Source organism: Mobula birostris, chromosome 2, assembly GCF_030028105.1.
Source record: "Mobula birostris isolate sMobBir1 chromosome 2, sMobBir1.hap1, whole genome shotgun sequence".
Classification (NCBI taxonomy): domain Eukaryota; kingdom Metazoa; phylum Chordata; class Chondrichthyes; order Myliobatiformes; family Myliobatidae; genus Mobula; species Mobula birostris.
In genome coordinates, this window is record NC_092371.1 from 198,128,522 (window position 1) to 198,153,736 (window position 25,215).

The window sequence follows — 25,215 nt, forward strand, 5'->3', positions numbered from 1 at the left end:
CTTCTGCAGCTGTACAGGGCCCTGGTGAGACCACACCTGGAGTACTGTGTGCAGTTTTGGTCTCCAAATTTGAGGAAGGACATTCTTGCTATTGAGGGAGTGCAGCGTAGGTTCACAAGGTTAATTTCCGGGATGGCGGGACTGTCATATGTCGAAAGATTGGAGCGACTGGGCTTGTATACTCTGGAATTTAGAAGGCTGAGAGGGGATCTTATTGAAACATATAAGATTATTAAGGGATTGGACACACTGGAGGCAGGAAGCATGTTCCCGCTGATGGGTGAGTCCAGAACCAGAGACTACAGTTTAAGAATAAGGGGTAGGCCATTTAGAACGGAGTTGAGGAAAAACTTTTTCACCCAGAGAGTGGTGGATGTATGGAATGCTCTGCCCCAGAAGGCTGTGGAGGCCAAGTCTCTGGATGCTTTCAAGAAAGAGATGGATAGAGCTCTTAAAGATAGCGGAATCAAAAGTTATGGGGATAAGGCAGGAACTGGATACTGATTGTGGATGATCAGCCATGATCACAGTGAATGGTGGTGCTGGCTTGAAGGGCCAAATGGCCTACTCCTGCACCTATTGTCTATTGTAGCCTCTTTACTTCCTCAAAACCACCTGCCCCTCCACGTATCTTTGTATCGTCTGCAAAATTTGCAGTAAAGCCATCAATTCCATCATCCAAGTCACTGACAAAAACTGTTAACAGGAGTGTCCCAACACAGACCCTGCTTGACATCACTAGTTACCGGCAGCCAACCAGAAAAGGCTTCCTTTATTCCCACTCTTTGTCACCTGCCAATCAGCCACTGCTTTATCCATGCTAGGATCTTTCCTATAATACCACAGGCTCATAGCTTGATAAGCACAAGGTATAACCCAGTACGCAATTGTCAATGAATCAATATGCCTTCTTAATTGCATCTCAACCAATCTTGTCAGCTTCAGACATTTTTGTATGTACCATCCCAACACTCTGAATGCATGAATTTAGCTCACATCACATTTCAAACTGCCTATCATTTCAGCTGCCATGGTTTCCATTTCACTAGTCTAATTTAAAAAAAATTTGTCATCAAAATTATTTCATACTCGAAAGTCAGAGATTTAAAAATGGCAATGACCTTTTATTAAACATTTGATATTAAAGGATTGAAACTTACAAATATTGTATTTTTCATACACTTGACTTAAAAGATAAAATTTTTTTCTGCTCAGTCAAAAGATACCAAAGTTTATCAAACTGTTCTCTTCTTGTACGCCATATAACAAAGCTGGTGAAAATCTTCAAAAAGTACTCAAAGTGAGAAGATTTTTATGAAATAATATACAGGGAAATGGATATATTCTAAAGTCAAAGGTGCTATAAACAGAACTGGCACAGATTAAGAAAAATTGGGTTACCATGTGAGAAAACGGCAGTGACATAATTTAATAAGAAAATCATTCTAGTACCGTTTTGCCACCCTCAAACTACACCAGTCCATTTAAAACACACAAGCACACACACATCCCACCTATTTCAATTAAGCATTGTTCATATAAAAAGAACTTAGTGTTTCTGGTAAGTTTTGTTAACAGTTGTTTCTTCATCTGAGTCATCAGCTTGATCCCGTGGACGGAAAGGTAACGTGGTCTGTCCCCTTTCAGGGTCATGCATTCGAAGAATTCTAATTAGCGCACTGGAAGGTAAAGAACTGAAAACAAAAGAAAAAACATCACTCCAGTAAACATTAAATTGGAATTTCAACTACTATGGCATTATAATTTCAAGACTCCATTATTATTTCCTTCTGATTAACTCTGCATCCTCTGTCCTCCAAAAACATGGTTCAGTATTATAATTAATGGCATAATCTTATCCTCACGTTTCTGTCCTTGACCTATACAACACTAAATACCACCCACTTACGAGGGGTGATTGATAAGTTCATGGCTTAAGGTAGAAGGAGTCAATTTTAGAAAACCTAGCACATTATTTTTCAACATAGTCCCCTCCTGTGGGGAGGAGAAGATGGTGGCGTGACACAGCGCGCGCAGCCGCTCCAAAATTATATCGTATTTGTTAAGTAGGTACCACGCAGAATCCTGATTTGATGGAGATGGTCGTGAGAAGCACGGAGGAACATCTGGAGAAACTTCTGAAATGCCTTCTTCACTGACGTTGCTACTGAGCGATCGAGAATCTCCAGAGGGGAAGGCCCCAAATCCTCGGCTTTGCCTATTGCCGGGGCCGGGGTCAAAGCGCTCAGCAGAGATGGTGCTCGGTGTCAGAGGGCCGGTCAGAGGCTCGAGGTTTTTGGACAGACTCAAGAGTCGGCTGTGGTCGGGTGCTTCCAGGGTGCTGCATCGGCAAGTTTGCGGTGCTGGAGGTTCATGGCAGGAAGGCAGTTTCTCTTCCTTCTACCGTCTGCGTGAGACTTTTTCTTACCGTGCCCATGGTCTGTTCTTTATCAAATTACGGTATTGTTTTGCACTGTTGTAACTATGTTATCATTATGTGGTTTTTGTTAGTTTTTTTTAGTCTTGTGTTTCTGTGATATCATTCTGGAGGAACACTGTACCATTTCTTAATGCCTGCATTACTAAATGACAATAAAAGAGGACTGTGTGTCCTCATAATCTAATCTAGTCTAATCCTACATTTACACACTCCGTCCAGCGGTCATGGAGCGTACAGACCTTGGACCTGCAGAAAGTGTCCACAGATGGGGTGATTGATAAGTTCGTGGCCTACGGTAGAAGGAGATGAGTTATTAACCTCAAACTTCCTGCATAATCACTCAAAGAGTTGAACTGCATGTGTCTGTAACGAGAGCTGTATAACTCATCTCCTTCCACCTTAGGCCACACACTTATCAATCACTCCTGCTGTGGACACTTTCTGGAGGTCCAAGATCCGTATGCTCCACAACCGCTGGACTAAGTGTGTAAATGTAGGCGGGGACTATGTTGAAAAATAAATGTGCTAGGTTTTCTAAAATTGTCTCCTTCTACCTTAGGCCACAAACTTACCAATCACCCCTCGTATAAACCATTCTTAATATTGACTCAGCTGCCTCAATTCTAAAATTTTTTTCTTCAAATTCATTTTCAGAGGCAAGCATAATGCCCCAATCACACCAATCAGTGCATGAAGTATTACTTTCAAAGGTTACTGACTATATAGAATCAGTTACAGCCATTTTTGGATGAGTTTGCATGGGATCTTTGTGAAGGAGTATTGTGCTTTGTTTTCTAGATGGAATATCACAAGAATTCCAGTCAGAAACATTCTCTGAAATAATGTTAGAAATTACAAATGTGCAGTGATAGCACAATAAATACAGAATACTCACAAATTCATTAACCTTTTGTTCTTTGGAAAAACATTTCTGGGATGGAAAGCCTAACTTCCAGGATATTCAGGTATTGTGATTAAAAGAAATACGAATGAAACAGAGAAGAGCAGAGTTTCTAACATTCCACTTTCTTTGAGTTTTAAAGGCCCATCAATGATCTTAGTGAAATTTTTAATAAGCAATTATCTGTGTACAAAACAACATTTCTCATTGGCATAGGGAATTGTTCAAAGTAGAAAGAAAAAACCCTAAATCTACGGTAAAATACATGAATATCTATTTTAATCATATGCATACACATGTAGAAATGTACAAATTTATACACAAAAGATTGGAATACATGCCTCATGCTCTGTGGTGTAAGAAAGATGAACTGGCGATAACGTTGGGAACTTGCTACCTTCAACATCATGTCCATTGAAATTCTACGATTAACCATATCCTATAATTGAGGAGAAAAACTTGGCAATTACCAATTTAATACAAAATTAACTGTGGGTTAGAGGGCTTCCTTCACATACAGAAATAACTTCTCCATTGAATGACTAATAGTTTTCACCACTTAAGCTTTTTGTCAAGTAAACAGCCCATTTTCAAATCAGATTGACTGGATATGTAAAATACTGATGTTCCTTTTATTTTGCTTTCTTCTTCAAACATACCACTGTTAGATTTCTAGTCAGTCTGCAGAGAAATAATTATCATGAAGTACATAGCTTTAAAAATTGAGGTACTCAGGTTTCTAGTCATTCAGCTTCTAGTCATTATCTTTAGAGCTCATGTATCAAATCATGTTTATATAATTACTGATTTTTAGCAGAAGTCAATTTCAAAAATTTAATGTTGATCATGCTACCCACAAGGTAGCTGTAGCAGAATGTTAATAGAGAACACATCCTGTAGTTTGGGTAACTTCAAAAACCAATAGCACAATTGGCTTCTCTTAGTATCTTTCTTTGTTACAATGTTCAATTAAACTCAAAGGTAATTTTCAATTCAACAGATAAGTAACTGGTTACAAATGCAATTAAAATATGAAGAAGGCAGGCTTATGATCTGATCCAAGACTTTAGTCAAAACTGCCCTTTGCTACCACTTCCTGCCCAGTAAAAAATTTTTCTAACAATATGCAGAAAGATTCATATAGAAGCCTAAAATCATGGCCTAATTGTTATTTTGTGTTCAAGAAACCCTTCACATATCATCAGGCCAGGAGGATAAAACTGCAGTCAAGCAGCAATCTCTATTTTGTTCATTTTAACAATATGATCAGGAGATCATAGACTAAGAATCATGATTTATAAATTATAATCCCTATTTATACTCTCTAAAACTACCTTTGATTCCCTCAACTCCATTCGCTTAAACTGTTTTTGTGGGAAGAAAGGTACAGTTTGAAAAAAAGATTTGCTTGTGTATTAGCCGGGCTACCATAGTGCAAACAATGCCCGTGAAATTCAAACAATTTGATTTTATGCTAGCGTATACTGCTCTTCTTGTAAACATAAAAGATCATCATAATGCACTTTGAATTTCACATTCATGCAACTTTATCTCTGTTGACAGTGAATGACATGATGCTGTTTATCAAAAATGTCATTAAAAATTAGCAATTATCAGTTTATAACAGAAGTTGATTTTTTATACTGTTTGTTTCAGTCATGACAGTGACTGTACAAGATGGAGTGTTTCATACTATGATCTTTATACAGAATATTGTTAGATACAATTATAGAATTAACATTTTAGAAATAATAAACAGAATACTGTAAATACCTAATTTGGTAATGCCAAAACTTTACAGCACAAGGCAATGAATATTGGAGAGCTGAACCGACTCCTGTGCATCAGCATTACAGAAACTGTACAAGAGTTTACTAACAAGAAAGTCCAAAGCATTTAGAAACAAAACATTAACGGGTAAATTTGCAAATAAAAAGTTTAGTCTGTTGTTCCAAGGACTCATTCCCAAATGCTTGCAAGAAATGAATGCTCTCTTATGCCGAGGTAGGAAATAAATTTACATTTATAAACTGTACAGTTAATTGAAATTAGACATAACCATACCATATAAACATCAAATTCATCCAGACATCGGAAAGGTGATTCCATGGTGTCCCAGAGAGAAAGGATGAAGCACACCGTTGAAAATGATCGTTCACCTCCTGAAAGGGATCTCATGTCACTCAGTGCTGCCTTGTCTCCCTCACCAGGTTGAACCTTGGATAAAGGTGATTGCCATTAATATGAAGAGTAAACAAAAAAGAAAACAAACACTGCAGATGATGGAAATCTGAAATTAAAAAAAACTGCTGGAAATTATCAAGATGTCAGATTACCACACAAGGAGTGAGGAACAGGAGTTTCAAATTGATACCCTCATCAGTTACTGCCTAACCTGCTGAGTATTTCCATCTTTCTCTGTTTCATTAATACACAAGTAAATCTAACTAGAAACGAGAAAAAAAATGAACAAAATGAGATGCAAGACATACAAACTACACAAATCACAATAGGGGAAAACAGTATCAAAATATTTCTTCATAATCTAATTTAAAAAAAAATCTAATTATTTTCAATGGATCCATGATAATGATATAGAAAAACCGCACATTAACCCTCAACAAAAAAAACTATAGGTAATTGTATAATAAGGGTTTGCTGAATGACTTTATACATTATATACATACATTATATTATTTAACAACGCAAATGCTTAAATATTCAGAATCAAATTGTTGCTGACATTGAAAGCTAGTTTAGAAAATACTTTGCTTTCGAATAACTCATTTCATTCTCCATAACTTTCTTAAATGTGCTTGATTCACTTGTGTGTTCTCTTCGTATCTTGTCAATATTCTTACATCAAAATGAGATGACTTTACTTATGTTAGGATCTGAAGTGCAATGGAAATTTTACACTATCCCGTTTTACCAAATATTCTTAAAGAATAAAGAGCTCTGAGAATCTATCTACATCGTTTCCCAGTTTTTTGTTAATTCAGCACACTATATTTAACTATTGCAGGATTATGCAAGTGGAACCCATTAATAAACATTTTTCTCAGTTGAATTTTTTTGTTCATGTGATTTTTATTTTTTCCAAGTTCACTTCATGCTTCTTCTGAGCTTGTCTGGTTTAGCGGAAGTAGTTTCAAATAATATGAGTCTTTTCAATGGATTAGTAACCAACTTTATTCAATCACTTCAGCAGTCGAGAGTAAGCAAGGCTTTTAATCTTGGTGAGCTACAATACTTATATTTACTATTTACATGCTCTCAAGAGTATGAGCAAAAATTTAGCTACAATATTTTTTCAAATGGCTTGCTTACAGTCAATTTAAGGTTATTGTCACTTAAATATATAAATGCATACTGCCAAACGAGACATTTCTCCAGATCAGGGTGTAAAGCATAGTAATACACATAGCACACATATAACACACAATAATTTAGGAAAGTAAGAATTAAATCTCTAATTTCACTGAAATTCAGAAAGAAAAGTAAAATAGTTAAAGTACGATCATTTAGAACTGCGTAACACCTACTACTTAATTCTCTCAGGGCGATTAGTAAAAGAAACTATAACTTTTTAAAGTTGTGAGAAATTTTAAGAGCAAGGCAAACAGCTTCCACATAGTTAATATGCATCAATTCAATTACTTTGGTTCCCTTCCTGTGATAAGGTTTACCAAGCAACTCCCCACCCCCAACAGGATCCAAAGCACTATATTGACTTTAGATGGAGACAACTGCAGGAGACTCCTGCACTACCTTCCTGATACTGTTAAGGCTGTTAATTCACCCATTCCTTATCTTTCCTTGGATCCTAAAACTGCAGTGTAACCAGTTCAATAAATGTGCTGTTCACAATATTTTCAGCATTGCAAATGCTCCAAAGTGAATCCATGAACAGTTCCAGTGCCATCATGTGGTCTATCAGGAGCCACAGTTGGACATTCTTCCTGCATAAGTAGTCACCAGGGACTCTGGCAGCATCCTGAGTTCCCAAATTGTGTAGGAGCAGAATGACTAAGTTCACCTGACTCTAAAAGCTTTGAAGATAAAGTCTGACCAGCTTAGGAAGCAGGACAAAAAGTCTACTCTAGTGTTGCTTTCCTTCTTCAGCAAAACCCTACATTCACCAAGACTTACACTTAGATAACCAGCAGTACTCTGACTAAACAGCAGCCCCTCGCAAAAAGGCCAGTCATTACTGTTCGCAGCTATCCAGTTATATTCAGAGATTCACTAACAGTGTATTTCCTTCTTGCTTCTATAGAATTACCTTTGATGACCCTCAAGCCTTTAGCCTCGTCTTCCCCCACCTTATTTATACATGGCCCCATAGAGACTTCAATAAACAGTTTAAAACACAGCAGTTTCTGAAGAATGCTTAAGTTACACAGTTCCACCCTGTCAGCATTTGTCATACATTCCCCTCCCGAGAAAGAATTTCCTCTTTTAGGAAAAGAAAAAGCATGATCTTCAGTTCCCACCACAAATGATTCTACTCATTTTCCTGGCAACACTCTGAAAATGAACTAGACAACTTACAAATTTAGCATTACACTCAAACTGAACAGACATTCAGAATATTAACTCTGCCTATTTTCACTCTGAAAACAGTCCAATTCTCATCTTACAACTGCTGAAAGCCACATCAATGCCCTTGTCATCAACAGTTCAATATCTGACACCATTTTGGTTAGCCTTGCACTTTTAACCCCACAGGTGTCTAGTGCCTATACTTCAGTTCACATCAAATTTCAATTATCGATTACCCCCCCGGCTTCCAGTTAAGCACATGTTGATTGTAGAATTTCACTTCGTATTTTCAAATCACTTCATAGCATTAATTTTTCTCCAACAGTAATATCCTACAGCCTTACAGCACTCCCTCTCACAACCCATCATCCCTTCTCACAGATATATGAGCTCAAGTTTTGGACTTTTGAGCAGATTTTATTTATTCTAACTCTGGGAGGTATGCCTTTAGCTGCCAAAGCTGCAAGTTCTGGAAACTTCCCCTCGAATCCATCTGCTTTTCCAACTGTGTTCCTTCTTTTAGCATGCCCTTCAACATTGCATAACATATTAAAGCTCTACATCAAATTCTACTTGTGAAATAATCTGGGGATTAGCACTCTGTAGAAATACAAATATCTTATCATGGAGATCCAACACTACTCCAGTCTTCTTTGTAATTATAAACTTCCAATTTAAATTTTAGCATTGTCTCACCCAATCTTTCTCCAATTCCTTGATTACATGCTGAAAATATCATTACACTTAACTAACTGCAAAACCAAGTCTCTGTAGCGTTGTAGCTCGGGCATCGGAGTTTGGAGTTCAATCCCAGCACCCTCTGTACTGATAAGGTTCAGGTCAAGCAGAGTTAGATGGCAGGAGACAATCACACCCAGAAAGAGGAGGTATGGAAGATGAAAGCAGAAGGAGGTAAGATGAAGTTAGTACACTTCACTAATAACACAAAAAAAAAACTGGCATGTGCCAATAGAGATCCTAATTTTAGAACACACAGAACCCTTAAAGTTCTTTATAATTTTAAACCAGAAAAAGTAGTAAAATTTAAGTATCAAGATATTGACATCTCAGCGCAGTAATAGGCACCATGGAAGCATAGCGGTTCGCATGACACCAATGTAGTTTGTGGGGTCAGAGTTCGGAATTACATCATCTGTAAGGAGTCTGTACCTTCTCCTTGTGGAATGTATGTGTTTTCTCCAGGTGCTCCGGTTTCCTCCCACAGTCCAAAGACGTATGGGGTAGGTTAATTGGTCATTGTAAGTTGTCCCACGATTAGGCTATGGTTAAATTGGGGTTGTCAGGGTACGCTATTCCAACTATATCTCTAAATAAATAAACGCAAGCTTCATTAATTATTATCTCAATATTCTGCTTTTGTTCCAGATTCACGGAACCTACTTTATACATACACACATATAAAATTTTAAAATGTGAAAATAACTCACCGCAATTGAAAGAGTGCCATTTTTATGATCAAACATCATTTTCCCATGGTAGCCACGTTGAGAGAGCATGGTATCAAAATAATACTTGCAGCGAAGAGAAATATATCTATTTAATTCAAATATAAAAAATTAGTACTAATATGTCTGTTACACATCCCCAAATTTCAATCATTCTAGAAACTGCACATTATCTGATTGCCTAGGATTTGTAAACCAAGTTTGTATGCGCAATAGGTAGAATGACATATGGGTCATTTAATTGCTGAGAACTCAAGACAGTAACACTAGTCTCAGAAAAGCAGCACTGATTATTATATGGGTGCATTAGGTTCACTTACTTTGAATATTTCCAAAAGTTAAGATTGATAAGATTTTTTTTCTGCTTGTAAGAAGCAGAGTAACTGAATTAGATTTTGTAAATAGAAGGTAGATACAGATCAGCCGTAATCTAAGTGAACAGTGAAACTAGATAGATAGTTGATTGTTACTCCCGCTTCATGACTGCACTTCACATTAAGAAATCTATGAGAAATACACAGCACAAAACTGAAAAATACACCTGCTTACAGTGTCTTACAAAAGTGTTCAGCCTCCAACCTTTTGTTCACATCAATGAGCATTACAACCAGGGAATTTGATCAATTTAACTGAGAATCTTTATTTGTGAATAACATGCTTCTTCTTTCCCCCCAAAGTAGAGCCCAAGAAACAGGGAAAATTGTAAAGAATGAAAAACTAAAAATTCAAAAACTCCACCATACTTTACAGTCAGCTGATCTGCACTATTACATTTACACCACACATACTGCTAAAAAAAAGCATATTCTTGCCCGTAAAGTTGCAAAGTGTCACTTAGATGATACTGTAAAGACGTGGAAGAAGGTCTTGTGGTAATGAGACTAGAGTCGAACTTCTCGGCCTCAACACTAGGTGATACATGTGGCATAAATGTAATTCTGTGCATCAGCTGTGCACCATCCCTACTGTAAAATATGCTGGAAGTAGCATCATACTATGGGATGCCTTTCAGCAACAGGGCCTAGAAATCTGGTCAGGATTGATGGGAAAATGAATGCTGCTAAATATAGAGATCCTGGACGAAAACCTGCTAGCCCCTACCAGAAAGGTTAAACTGGGGAGGAAGTTCATCTTTCAGCAGGATGACGACACAAAGCACGCCACCAGAGCAACAGCTTCAAATGAAGAGAATTGATGTCCTTCAGTGGCCCAGTTAGAGTTCAAACCTCAACCCGATCAAACATCTCTTGCAAGTCCTCAAGATTGCTGTCCACAGCCGTTCCCCAACTAACCTTGCACAGCTTGAGCAATTTTACAAGGAGGAATGGGCAAATCTTGCTGCTCCACTAGGTTGTGCAAAGCTAATAGAGACTTATTCAAAAAGACCACAGGTTGTAATAGCTGTGAAAGGTGGTCCAACTGAGCAAATAGGGATGAATACTTTTGAATTTACAGTTTTCCTTGTCTTTTGAGCTCTATTGTGAAATAGAAGCACGAGATTCACAAATAAAAATTCTCAGTTAAATTGATCAAAAACCTTGGTTGTCATGCTCTTTTATGTGAACAAACGGTGGAAGACTGAATACCTTTACAAGGCACTGTATAACTCGACCAAGTCGAGTTGGGTAAAAACATTAACTATTGTGTATTTGAAATTAGATTGACATTCATTGAAATAAAGTTTTATCTTCAGTGAACTCAAGGTTGTCAAAGCCTATACCACAATATATTGTAATCTCCTGTACAAATATTGATGATGTTGCAACGTATTTTCAGGATTTTAAGCTAATTTCTAGAAACAACCAATACTTAAATTAACCATTTAACAGTGTTTATAAAAACATACTGAGAAGCTAATTTTAAACATATGGATGAACCTCCACCAATCATATCACCGGCATAAGTTGTGAAATTTATTGTTTTGCCTCAACAGTACATTGCAATATGTAATATTATGAAACTATAAAACATGAAGGCTCCCGGCCTTCACGTGTGGCTTAGACCAACAGAACTGATTCTACTAACAGGAGAAGGGGCAAAGGTGGGTTACTGGCATCTTAAAACCAGTTGCTTTGGGTAGATGGGGCTCATCAGCTATGGTTGGCAGCTTACCTAGAAGAAAAACTCTGAACTCAAACCACTGCAGCCTTGCAGCTATACCTACTCAAAGGTAGGACTTTGGGAGTACACCCAGTGTGCAAAATCCATAACTGGAATCCCTAAGGCAGTTCTACATTGAGTTCAACATTGACTGGCAACTCCTGAGATGTTGCTGGTGACAAACTGTATTGGTCTCTGGTGTTCCTTTGGGTTCACCAGATGAATGGGGGGGGGGGGCGGGGAGGGGGTTTGCTCTCCATATTGTACTACCCTTGCTTGCAATCTACACAGTTGGGACACAACATCCATGGAGGCCAACAATATATAATAGGAGGTATTATTAAAAATTAAATAGTATAAGGAGAGAGCAAAAAATAGAAAAAAAATAATAGTGAGGTAGTATATATGGGCTCATTGTCCATTCAGAAATCTGATGGAGAGGAAAAAGCTGTTCCTAAAATGTTGATTGTGTGTCTTCAGGCTCCTGTACCTCTTTCTGGATGGCAGCAATTAGAGGACCTGTCCTAGGTGATGGGGGGCCCAGGGATCAGATATTGACTTTTATTTACTATTTAGTTTAATGACCATAAAGAGAGAACAGAGTTCACAACATCCAAGGTTGCCAAAGTCAAAAATAGTTGAAGGATGTATTGTAATGAGAATGTGAAAAATTCTAATAATCCAGCTCCTTTACAATGTTGGTAGAACCAGACAAGGAGATTTTCTGGCCTTCTGGATGTTAATCCTATTAATACCAAAACATGTTTTTATTTTTCCTTTCAGTTACACATACATTTTCCAGGGAAGCTACTGAGATCATGTGAGCAGGAAAGACACAAGGAATTTGGACCTGAGCTCCAGCCACAAACCTGCCCAAATTCCTTACTTCTGGTGTTACTGAACCCAACAATGGCTCCAGTCGCAAACCCAGCCTACAGCTAGAACTCCACCTGTACTTCAAACACCTGAAACACTCCTGGCTGCATATTCTAACTGCATTCCAAACTCCTGGCTCACTTTCTACCTGTACCTTAGCTCAGCCAACCTCACTAAATCTCATGTCTATGAAATTCTCAGCATCTCAGATGATCCTCAGTGCATTCAACCGCAACTTCAACCCCTTCATGTGGTTTGTCAGAGACTGCAGCTGAACACTTCCTACAGGTAAAGTCCGCAGAGTCACTGGAAGTGTCTCTGATCTCCCACAACCTGAAGGAGGAGCATATCACTACCACCTGAATATTTGAAGACGAAAAAGAAAATTCTAAGAACCTAATCTGCACCACTGCTTGCTCATGAGTCAAAGCCTGTTAACTTAACACTCAAATACTGGCCCACTGGCACTACAGCCTGCTTCCCTTTTATTGGCTGCTGGGCTTCACATTTACCCAGTAACAAATGCTTTCTTTCTGGAAAGCTCTATTAGCCAATCAGAAGGGCTTTTTTTAAAAAAAGGCTTCTTGCTGCTGTATTTACTCCTGCAAAGTAATGGCTTCTCTTTAAACATTGAAAGGACACACTGGTATTGGAAGCAGCTCAGAATAGATTTACCATACTAATTCTGAGGAAAGGGTGCCGACCAGAGATAGTCTGGTTTGTCTTTTCACAGATGCTGCTTGATTGAGTTTCTGTTTTCTATCAAGTGGCTAATTCCTGGGATGAGAGGATTACCCTATTACAACCAGCTAAAGAAATTAGATTGCTATTTCTTGGGAACTTTGAAGAACAAGTCCTGATCATAGCAGAATATGCACAATCATGAGGGGCATGGGTCGGTGAATGCTGGGATGTTTCCTCTAGTCAGAGAATTTTGAACGAGAGGTCATTATGACAAGGTTAGGGGACGATTATTTAAAACAAGAGTGGATAGGAATTTCTTTACGCTGAATTGTGAAGTTTAATCTTTGGGTATACTTTTTTTTTAGTATTAGGGAATTGAATAGGCAGAGCAGAGATGAAGTTTTGGGCGTATTAGCCGTGAGCATACTGAATAATGGGGCAAGCTTGAGTAGCTGACCAGTCCTTTCTTATGATAAATCCTGCTGAACTAATGTAAGCTTTCATCAAACCAGTGGACTGTAATTAGCAGCATCCTCTTGCACTGCACCTTCTTAGACTTGTAAAGCCAAATTGTTACTGCTAATTAGGCACTTACAAAATAAACTCATTTATAAGAATAAAATGATGCTCAATAATTGCACCAAAATCAAATAAATCAATCACCGTCTAAATATTTTATAGGCTTTGTGCCTTTCTTCCATTATTTTATCAAGCAGCTGCATAAACATCTTCAGATTCTTGATCTGGCTCTTGACATTCTTATAAGTTTCCAAAACATCATAGTACTGTCTGTACAAAAAAGAAACAAAAATAGAATGTTATACATAGACTAGCAACATGGAGATCTTAGAACACATTCATTTAGACAATATAACACTATAACTTAATCAATAGTCCATTTTAACTACTACATTCAAACTTTACTGAGAACATGATCCCATTTCAATGAACAAACTTACATATTTCTCCTATGTCTCTTAACTATAATTCTTTTTGCAACAAGAGACCTAAAAAAACTCTTCCGGAAACCATCTTTTGTTATATGAAAATGTCCAGTTATTCAATTTTCTCTCAATGAAACATTGTAATCACATTATTGGCTGACATAATAATTTATTACTATTAATCAATAACTTAATAATCATTTTCCGTTTGATGATCATTCATTGAACTTCATTCAGAAAAAAACTCGAAGATCAAATACAAATAGGTGTATAGTTTGGAGAATACACAAAAAATAAGAATAAATATTTTAGGTTAGTAAATATAACAAATCATAAAAGGCCACCTGCTATTAAGTGCGTAGTCATCATTAGGTCAAAACAAGATGTTTTCCCCCTCTCTGCAAGACTAAATTGAAATTAAGTTTGCGATGGTGTTTTTGCAAATACCTTGCGATTTCCTCCTTATTCCCATGACGTTCTTGTTCTCTGTTGATCCTCTCTCTCAGACGATTGATCTCCACATCAATACTTTTGGGAGTCCTGGTGACTTCTATTCGTTCTGCACAGATCTGCTTGGCTTTAGCAGTACTTTCCTGGAATAACCAAGTATATAAGCAGCTGAAGAATGTAACAAGATTATCTGACACATCAACCACATTACATCCATTAATGTCTTTCAGACAGAAGCATTTGCAATTTCTGCTATTACACAGAGTAAGGATGAGAAATGTGCTGATTTGTAGCCAAATGCAGAGGGTTTATCTTATACACAAATTCAGATCCTCGGCTCAACACTTCTTAAATACTCTGAGCAATTCCAATACCACCATTTTCTTTGACAGTGCATCAGATCCCAAATTTAAAAAGTACATACTGTAACTATTAGCTCTGACAGCAAGATTTAGGTTAATCCCAAACAGATTTGGGAGTGCATAGCCCAGTTCTCAATTTCATATGCCACATGGGGAAGTTAAAATAGTTTATAGTTGCCTTTTGGTAAAGAATTTAGAAAACTCCACTATACAAAATCTAAAACATGCTTCATTCTGAAGTTCACCTTCAAACATGCAGAATGAGATTGAACTGGTTTTTATAAAAATTAGTTAAATTTGATAGATTAAATGGGGGTTGATCTATCTGGGAGCCAATTACTTAAAACTGAACTCAGTTCCAAAGAAAAATTATGTATTTAGGAGATACAGCTCAGTAGCAGGCCCTTCTGGTCCAACGACCATACTGTGCTCAATTACACCCATGCGATTAATTAACCTACTAACCTGTCCTTTGAGGACGGTTGAACAGTTTGCCTTAAACTGCTATTACATTAAAATTGAAAAGTAGTTGAAGCTGAATATTTGAAGATTCATAGCCATGAAACACATCATCTTAAAACATATGCATTACTACACAGACAGGCAAGTTGAATGACTGCCTTCTGCATTGCAAACCAATCCTCATAGGGGGATCAAAAGTGGAGAGAGTGAACAGTTTCAAGTTTCTGGGTGTCAAGACCTCTGAGGACCTAACCTGGTCCCAACATATCGACGCAGCTATAAAGAAGGCAAGACAGTGACTATACTTCATTAGGAGTTTGAAGAGAGTTGGTATGTGAATATTCAAAAACTTCTATAGGTGTACCATGGAGAGCATTCTGACAGGCTGCATCACTGTCTGGTATGGGGGGTGGGGGGGCTACTGCACAGGACTGAAAGAAGCTGCAGAAGGTTGTAAATTTAGTTGGCTCCAACTTGAGTACTAGCCTATAAAGTACTCAGGACATCTTCAAGGAGTGGTGTCTCAGAAAGGCAGCATCCATTATTAAGGACCTCCAGCACCCAGGGCATGCCCTTTGCAGAATCAGAATCAGGTTATTATCCTTGGCATGTGTCGTGAAATTTGTTAACTTAACAGCAACAGTTCAATGCAATACATAATATAGAAGAAAAATAATAATAATAATAATAAATAAATCAATTACAGAATAAGTACATTGAATAGATTAAAAATTGTGCAAAAACAGAAATAATATACAGGTGGCCCCCGTTTTCCGAATGTTCACTTTACGACACCTCGCTGTTACGAAAGACCTACGTTAGTTACCTGTTTTCGCTAACAGAAGGTGTTTTCACTGTTACCTAAAAAGGCAGCGCGCGCCCGAACAGCCAGGCTCCTCCCCTGGAACTGCATTCTAGCCGGTATTGCTTAAACACGTGCTTTATGTCGATTTATTTTGAGCATCCATTAGCAAGATGAGTTCTAAGGTATTGGAAAAGCCCAAAAGAGCTCGTAAGGATGTTACACTTAGCGTAAAACTAGACATAATTAAGCGTTTTGATCGTGGTGAATGAAGTAAGGACATTGTCTGTGCGTTAAACTTGCCTGCGTCCACCATTCGCACTATTTATATGCACAGAGAAAGAATTTTGAAAGCTGCCGATGTTACTGTTGGTTCTGCTCATAGCAAAATGGTCTCCCTTAGTCCGCATCCAATAATGGATAAAATGGAAAGTCTATTGCTTGAGCGGATCAATGGGTGTACAAAGCGTGGTGTTCCGTTAAGTTTTCTTATACTTGAGAAATCAGTCAGTATTTTTAATAAGCTGAAACAGAAAGCACTGGACGATGGTGATGTAAGTGTTGCGAAAGTGGAATTTAAAGGTAGTCATGGGTGGTTTGATCAGTTTCTGAGGCGAGGGCAGCTTCATAGCTTAAGCAGTGGTCCCCAACTTCCAGGCTGCCGACCGATACCAGGCCGCGAAGGACGCAGTGGTGCAGCGGTAGTTGGGACGCACCCAGCACATCTTTAAGAAAAAAGTCGAAATAAACAAGCCAATTAATTAGGTGCTGCCCGGCACGTAAATGTCCACCCAGATCAGAGGCAATTGCCCATTGCGTCAGGTGGTTATTCGTACAAGCAAGTGTTTAACTGTGACGAAACTGCAATTTATTCCGGTAAGTGAAACTACACTGTACATACATTATTTCTACTTTACATGGGCTGTCTATTTTTATGTGTTACATATTTGGTATGATTTGGCAGCTTCATAGCTTAAAGGTTACTGGAGGGAGTGTTTCTGCCGAGAGCGCTTGCGCCGTGTTTATGCCAAGAGCGCTTCCGCGAGATTTTCACTGCGCTAGATAGTGCTGCAGTAAAGTATTTCTACTTTATATAGGCTGTGTATTGATCATATCATTCCTGCTTTTACTGTATGTTACCGCTATTTTAGGTTTTATGTGTTATTTGGCATGATTTTGTAGGTTATCTTTTGGGTCTGGGAACACTCAAAAAATTTTCCCATATTAATAAATGGTAATTGCTTATTCACTTTACAACGAACTGTTTCATAGGAGCGCTCTACCTTCATATAGTGGGGGAAACCTGTATATTAAAAAGTGAGGTAGTGTTCACAGGTTCAATGTCCATTTAGGAATCGGATGACAGAGAGGAAGAAGCTGTTCCTGAGTGCGTGCCTTCAGGCTTCTGTATCTCCTTTCTGATGGTAACAGTGAGAAAAGGGCATACCCTGGGTGCTAGAGGTCCTTAATAACGGACACTGCCTTTCAAGATACCGCTCCTTGAAGATGTCCTGAGTACTTTGTAGGCTGGTACCCAAGATGGAACCAACTAAATTTACAACCCTGCAACCCTCTGCAGCTTCTTTTGGTTCTGTGCAGTAGCACCCCCCCCACATCCCATACCAGTCAGTGATGTAGCCTGTCTCACTGTTACCATCAGGTGGGAGATACAGAAGCCTGAAGATACACATTCAACGATTCAGGAACAACTTCTTCCTCTCTGCCATCTGATTCTTAAATGGACATTGAACCTGTGAACACCACCTCACTTTTTTAATATATATCATTTATGTTTTTGCACGATTTTTAATCTATTCAATAGATGTATACTATAATTTATTTATTTTCTTCTTCTATATTACGTATTGCACTGAACTGCTGCTGCTAAGTTAACAAATTTCATGACACATGCCAGTGGTAATAAACCTGATTCTGATTAGCATTGATCGTTTCCTGTTCCAATTCAGAATGCAAACATCGTCTGCACCAATCATACAGGACTCCACCTCTAATCTTAAAATAAACAGCAGAAGTATGGATCAGGATTGAGAATGATGCCTACCTCCTTGAACAACTCAAGATTCCAGGAAGGTGTATCTTCCTATTGTTAGCCTTTTTCAGTGTATTTCTTGTGCTATCCCTCCCTTCTGATTTTAGATTAAACTCTTAAAAGGATTGGCACAGGATCTGGGACCAAATCATGATGTAGAGCTGGGAGTTGAAGCAACACTATCTTGCAGAGCAAATGTGATATGAATGACTAATAGTCATAGTCATACTTTATTGATCCGGGGGGAAATTGGTTTTCGTTACAGTTGCACCATAAATAATTAAATAGTAATATGTAAATTATGCCAGGAAATAAGTCCAGGACCAGCCTATTGGCTATTAACAAAGGAATATTCTGCAGTAAAGAGGACTTTGGTCTTAAACATAAATAGCTGTGAAGTGCTTCAATGGTTAAGTATTGCAGTTTCACATTACTTCATCTATATCCTGAGATTAGCTACCTCCTGGATAATTACTCTGTAACATAAAATAAATGTAAGATTAGTAATTGGGAATAATTTATATTCCACCACCCCATTCCCTCTTCCAAGTGCCCAATGTGGCTGTGCGAGCAACTGATTTAAGTCTACGTCACTAAAAAGCTAGCTGCAATTTTTAAATCATCAAGAGCGAACAGCCAATTACACAGCGCTGTAATATGGTGCATCTTTAATTCAGTAATATAATTGCAATTGACTAAATATTCTGTGTTGTCATGTTTATCTGCAAATACATCAATATTGTTACAGTGACTTATTTTAATTGCTACTCCAATAATTCAACACATTTAAGTGGTTCAGCTTTGCATCTGAAGTTAGATCCTTACTCCCTTTCAGAATTAATCCATACCCACCACAACGGCAGGAAGGAAGCAACAACTGGTCTCTTGGCTATTGGATTATGGCCTAGAAAACCAACATTTCATAGATCTGGATTTATTAACAAAAGGAGGTCAGGTTCCAGTGCTATGTGGTTTACAATTTCCGCACACAATTGGCAACTACAGCAGGAATCCCACTCACTCACCAAAACACATTCCACTCAGTCAAGAAAGGGAGGAGACCAAAAAAATATTGGTGGAAGAAGATCAATCATATCATAAGTGATTGTAATTACTATTTTTCTTCAAGTATCTATATATTATTTTGAAACTTGGAAAGACAATTATTTTTCCAATGTGTAAAGTTCACCGAAGCTCTAAAATATTCAAGATACAATTTAAAAATATGTCATCTAAATTAAATGCCTGGGGATCAAACTAAAATCGATAAGGATTATCCTATATAGTATTGGCTGTGCCTACAGCAGTTTAAGATACTGACATAGATAAATGGTAAAAGGATGCCAAATAAAAAATCTTCTAAGTTAGCATTTTATTGTTCTGTAACTTCCCATTTGAAGGCCCATCATAGTGTTTTGGCATTGTATCACGTCAAAAGTTACCTCTAAAATCTTTTCTTTGCTTTCCAGGTTTTCTTTTAACTTAGCTATCCCATCTAAGTGTTCTTTTTTCTTCTCCTCATAATGTCTTTTATGATGCTTACACTTTCCAACTTCTGCATCTATCTTACTTAATTCATCCTAATAAGAGAAAATGTAAATTATTATATCCGCAACACTGCAACAAATTAAGAAAGTTGGAAAACTTTATACAATTAACTTGCACCTTTATTGGGTCAGCCTCTTCAGTTATATAATTTATCTTTTCCTTCATTTCTTTAAATTTCTGCTCAGCCTCATCCAGTATCTTTCGGTGCTCATCCATATCCTTTTTGGCTTGTTCAAGCTTCTCTCTGTCAGATTCTATTCGTTGCCAAATATCTTGCACTTCTTCTTCCTATGTTTTGGTTTGACAAGGAAATGCAAGAGACAAGATGAAGAAAGTAATTCATACCCAACGTCAAGGGTCAATTCAAAACATCACAGATAAACAGAAAATCCCCAATTTTTTTTTTGGTAGAGTACTTTTTAAATGTCATACACAGCTTTGAAATAACATATATATATAGTTGATACACTTACTAGTGTGGAAATATCCACAGACTGGGGTTCATCCACATTCTCTAAATCTGCGATTTCGAGTTTTATTTTTGTCACATTCTCCTGAAAGAGAAATGGAAAAAAAAATCAAAATAGTTCTTTTTATGTAAAAATAAAGACACCTCTTTCAACTTATTACAAACCTGGATTTTTCTGATTTGCATCTGTTTTGTTTTCATGTGAATCTCATTCATCTTGATTCCTTCCTCCACTGAACGCAATTGTTGTTGAATATGTGATATCTGAGCTATTTTATTGCTCACTTCCACTTCCAACTGACTGTAACACAAAGAAAGTCAGTGCCAGTATGCACTTTTTTAAAGCAATTAATGAACATATTCCATTACAAACAGGAGAAAATCTGCAGATGCTGTAAATCCAAGCAACCCACACAAAATGCTGTGCCAGGCAGCAGCAATGGAAAAAGAGTATGATCAACGTTTCAGGCCAGTCTGCTGAAGGGTCTCGGACCGAAACATTGACTGTACTCTTTTCCACAGATGCCGCCTGGCCTGCTGAGTTCCGCCAGCATTTTGTGTGTGCTGCTTGAATAAATGTATCCCCATATGCCACTTCATTAAACTATTATAAGTTGTAGTTATCCACCCAGTAAACAGTAGATCAGAGTCCTTATCTCTAGATGCATATCTATGGTATATTAATTACATGAAATTACAAATAAGCAGAAGCCACTCAGTCCCTCTGCTCTATTCTGCAATTCAATAAGATTGTGGTTGACTTGATCAATATTAATCCACGTACACAGTAAGTAACAGATAATCCTACTGCTACACTGTCCCAAAGACCAGCCACTCTGTCAAAATGATCTCATATCACTCTGTGACCATGCACATTTCCACCAGGTGTCCCAGTTTCCTCCCACGTCACAAAGACATTCTGGTAAGCTGATGGTAATTTTCCTTAGTGTAGGTGGCTGGCATTGGTGGTGGTGAGGGGAAAAGAGGAACTGATAAGCATGAAAAAGGTTCAATGAAATAAGCAATGAAATGGTATAACCAAAAGTCTTATTTGAACAACACATTGTGGATTTTAAATAAGTGGTTCTGTTAATAAATACAAATTAATATTAATAAGAGTCAGAAAAGACTAATATGATATTCAAGGATGTTATAATTTAAAATAGGCTTTACAACAGCCATGAAAGAAAACCTAACTTAAAAGAATTCCTGTGTGTTTACATTCAGTGGTTACTAACCACAGCACTAACACAATCAGACATTGTAAGGTGTTCAGCTAAATCACTCATGCAAGCTTTTCACTCATCCAAAAATAATCCATTAAAGTAATCTTTTTTTAAATAACACGGTGCCTGATGCTTTCAAAGGTTGGTGCTTTATTCTGAATGATAAATGAATATATACTGAGTTAGAAAAGCAATGGAAAGCTGAAACAGTTGACAGAATGGCATTTTTGGCCTATTGCTATAGGCTACTATTCTTCCATGGGTTAGAATACCAAAATATTAGATATTTACAAACCTGATCTCTGCTTCCACATCATCACCCAAGTATCTCGCTCTGTCCATTTCAGAAGAGTAATAACGATTGGTAAAAACCTGGTCACCTACAGCAGTGAAGGCTTCTTTGCAGTTTAAGGGCGCCCTTTGCTGCTGCATAACTTCACGAGCTCTGCTGTTGCTCTAGAAACAAAAAAAATGAAATTGCAGACACTTAAGTTCCTTTGATTCACAAGAATTGGCTTACTATGAAAATCAATGTACAAGTTGTGTTCGATTCTGAAATAAACAGTTTTCAATAAAATTATTTGTGCATACCACTCATATGAAGGAAAATATCTTTAATATTAGTTTTCTGGGTAAATTTTCTGTGCATAATGCAATTGCAGGAGCAAGCTAGCAAACCAGTTTGCGATGAAATTGGCCTTCATTAGATAATAAAATTAAGGTATGTAGTCAGAATACAGATTCAGAAGTATACTAGCTTTAGTTTTAAAAAAACTCATTTTATTTAGTACTTTTAACGTATCACTTAATTTCAGATTCATTTATTACATGTGCAGTGAAACATACTGTAAAATGCGTTGTTTGTGTTAATAACCAACACAACCTAAGGATGTGCTTAGGGCAACCTGAAAATAACACCAAACGTTCTGGCGCCAACATAGCTCACCCACAGTGCTCAGTAGAATAGCACAGAACACAACAACCAACGAGATAATAACAAGTCCCATTCCTTCCTCCCATCCATGCACATACAAAGTCTTCTAACACCAGGGCAGGCTGTTTTCAGCAATACACACAAAATGCTGAAGGAACTCAACAGGCCAGGCAGCATCCATGGAAAAGAGTAGACAGTCGAAGTTTCAGGCCAAGACCTTCATCAGGACTGGAAAGAAAAACTATCTTCAGCCTCTAGTGTACTCGCAGATTTGCATTTAGCCTTTGACTTCCCCAGAAGACTCGCAGACTCGGGACTCAAATTATTAGGCCTCAACTTCTGATTGACCTTTGGGCTTCAATCTTTGGTATCAATCCCAGGACTACCAATGACTGTGAACGAGGACCTTGAACTCTGGACTCGCCAGTGACCGGGACCTCAAACAACTGGCTTCACCGTTTTGCAGACCTACAGCATCATGCCTCACGAGTGCAGAGCAGAGGCTGAAACCAGCCTGACCAATTCCTCACATCCATGTCTTTAACCCTATCATGACCCCCAACTCCCCCTCTGTTCTCAAGCCTATCCGGAGAAATGAACAATTAAAAAACTAGTCTGAGCCATGACCTCGACAAAGACTGCAACTCAGCACCATTGATAAGAGAATAACTAGTCAAAGAAAAAGCAAAATTAATCTTACTGGTTATACCTTGCACATATTCGTTCCTACAGCAAGTGAGAATGAAAAAGAAATCAGCCCACCGTTCCATGCCAGTACAGAGAAGTGGTTCAACTAAGTACTGAGTAAAGGGGGATGAATACTTTTGAACAGATGAGAGAGAGAGAGTGGTGGATATGTGGAATGCTCTGCCCCAGAAGGCAGTGGAGGCCAAGTCTCTGGATGTTTTCAAGAAAGAGATGGATAGAGCTCTTAAAGATAGCGGAATCAAAGGTTATGGGGATAAAGCAGGAACTGGATACTGACTGTGGATGATCAGCCACGATCACAGCGAATGGTGGTGCTGGCTCAAAGGGTCGAATGGCCTACTCCTGCACCTACTGTCTATTTCATTTTTTGAATTTGTAGTTTTCATGCTTTTCAAGTGTCCTTTTTTTTGGCCTCTACTGTGAAAAAAAAGGAGCATGTGATTCACAATAAAAATTCTCAGTTAAATTGATCAAAATCACTGGTTGTAACATAGGTGTACAGGGTCATGGGGAAGGGCTTGGCATGTTGGACTGTATCAGAAAGGGCATTGAGTACAAGAGTTGTAAATCTTATGTTGTTAGTTGCACAAAATATTGGCAATGTTGGACAGTCCTGGTCAGCATGTTATAGAAAGACGTGCACAAAATTTATGAGAATGTTGCCAGGATATGGGGCCTGTGCTTACTGAGAGAAGTTGACGAGGCTACAACTTTATTCTTTGTGACACTAGAGACTGAAAGGTGACCTTAACGAGGTCTATAAAATCATGAGGGGCATTAATAAGATGAATGCAGTCTTTTTCCAAGGGAAAAACCATCCAAAACTAGAGGGCATAAGTTTAAAGTGAGAAGGGGAGAAGGGACAGATTTAAAAAAGGACCTGAGTAGCAACTTCTTCACAGAGGGTGATGCATCTATGGAACAAGCTTCCAAAGAAAATAGTTGATACAGGTAAAGAAACAACATTTAAAAGATATTTGGACAGGTAAATCAATAGGAAAGATTTAGAAAACCAAATGTAGGCAAGTGGTACGAGTCTAGATAGACATATTGGACAGCACGGACGAGCTGGACCAAAGGGCATGTTTCCACCTGTATCTATGACAACTGTAATAGTAGTGCTGTCTACACCAGAGACTTTCTGATATTTAGTGCTCTCCATCATTTCTTAAAATCAGAAGAAGTGAACTGAATTGGCTGTCAAGATTGGCGTCATGGATACCAGGGATCTCAGAAGGAAGCCAAGATGAATCATTTATTTGGATCATGGGTAAATCTACATGGACCTATACCCAAGTCTAAAATTTGCTTAATTGGTACATGAAGGTTAACTTGGCCAACTACTCCATCACTGGAAGACAAATTGCAAATCTGGGCATGCAGGGATTCTTCAGCATTACGTGTAGAATACTCTTCTCTGCATCAGTAAGACTTGGCATAAGATCAGAGTCACAATCACGTGTATGGGAATTCAGACTCCAGGATTAGGAAAAAAAAACTAAATGCCCTTCTAAAGCAGATTTTTTTTGTTTCACTATGTTTATTTTGCAAAAATTTTAATCTTTTGAATCAGATATTCAAAAACTATAACAAAGACCTCCCACCCTTGGCCTCATCTCCTCTTAAAGGCTACTAGGACATTTCAGGAATGGGGCATTTAGGAATCTTAAATCTTTATGAATTAGTAACCTTAAACCATATATTGTTTAAAGACTCCCTGTCACTTGTGTCTGGGCTGGATGCAACAGTACGCTAGGGATGAACAGTTCCGTACACCCCAGATTAAACATAGTCAGTCAGCCTATAAACCTAGCAATACAACCAAATGAAACCAGGAGTGGTTTTACTGATGAAACTGTGTATTACCTATTTAATTACAAGGTACTTTCTTAAAGCCTAAATGCACTGAAAACTGGTCAAATAGTTTGTGAATATAGACTAATGATTGTGCTAATTTCCAGTACCAAGTATATAATTGGTCTAACCACAAATGAAGGGTACTAAACAATCTATCAAACCACCAACCTATCACAGAAGAGGTCTGCAAATAAACCTTTGTGAAAAAAGTCAAACTTTTGATTGAGCGCATTCTTTATATTCCACACTGCTCAATCTACAAATTTCAGCATTAGAATTAAAATAATGCTAATACACAATATGCAGTCTTTTGTATATAAGGTTTAAAATGTGCAAAACGTAAATATTGCATTTTATCCATCTTCTATATTTATGTAGTCTGATACTCAAA

The 25,215-nt window shown here is 37.9% G+C and overlaps 1 protein-coding gene across 2 annotated transcripts in view; it reads right to left on the bottom strand.

Annotated features, from left to right (window-relative positions):
- Nucleotides 1–1,118: 1,118 nt before the first annotated feature.
- The window catches only part of LOC140193996 (structural maintenance of chromosomes protein 6-like), a 76,294-nt gene continuing 52,197 nt past the window's right edge, over nucleotides 1,119–25,215 (bottom strand). Inside the window, exons 17-27 of one of the 2 annotated variants that reach the window (XM_072251284.1) lie at nucleotides 21,621–21,781; nucleotides 20,265–20,400; nucleotides 20,104–20,184; nucleotides 19,748–19,918; nucleotides 19,525–19,662; nucleotides 14,404–14,549; nucleotides 13,676–13,801; nucleotides 9,335–9,440; nucleotides 5,406–5,558; nucleotides 3,683–3,780; nucleotides 1,119–1,694 (exon numbers count right to left, since the gene is read on the bottom strand). In XM_072251284.1, the coding sequence (XP_072107385.1) occupies nucleotides 1,550–1,694; nucleotides 3,683–3,780; nucleotides 5,406–5,558; nucleotides 9,335–9,440; nucleotides 13,676–13,801; nucleotides 14,404–14,549; nucleotides 19,525–19,662; nucleotides 19,748–19,918; nucleotides 20,104–20,184; nucleotides 20,265–20,400; nucleotides 21,621–21,781 (1,461 nt within the window). In that variant the 3' untranslated portion in view covers nucleotides 1,119–1,549. Of the gene's footprint in view, nucleotides 1,695–3,682; nucleotides 3,781–5,405; nucleotides 5,559–9,056; nucleotides 9,214–9,334; nucleotides 9,441–13,675; nucleotides 13,802–14,403; nucleotides 14,550–19,524; nucleotides 19,663–19,747; nucleotides 19,919–20,103; nucleotides 20,185–20,264; nucleotides 20,401–21,620; nucleotides 21,782–25,215 lie in introns of those variants that run through there. The other variant, XR_011885019.1, reaches the window with a different exon arrangement.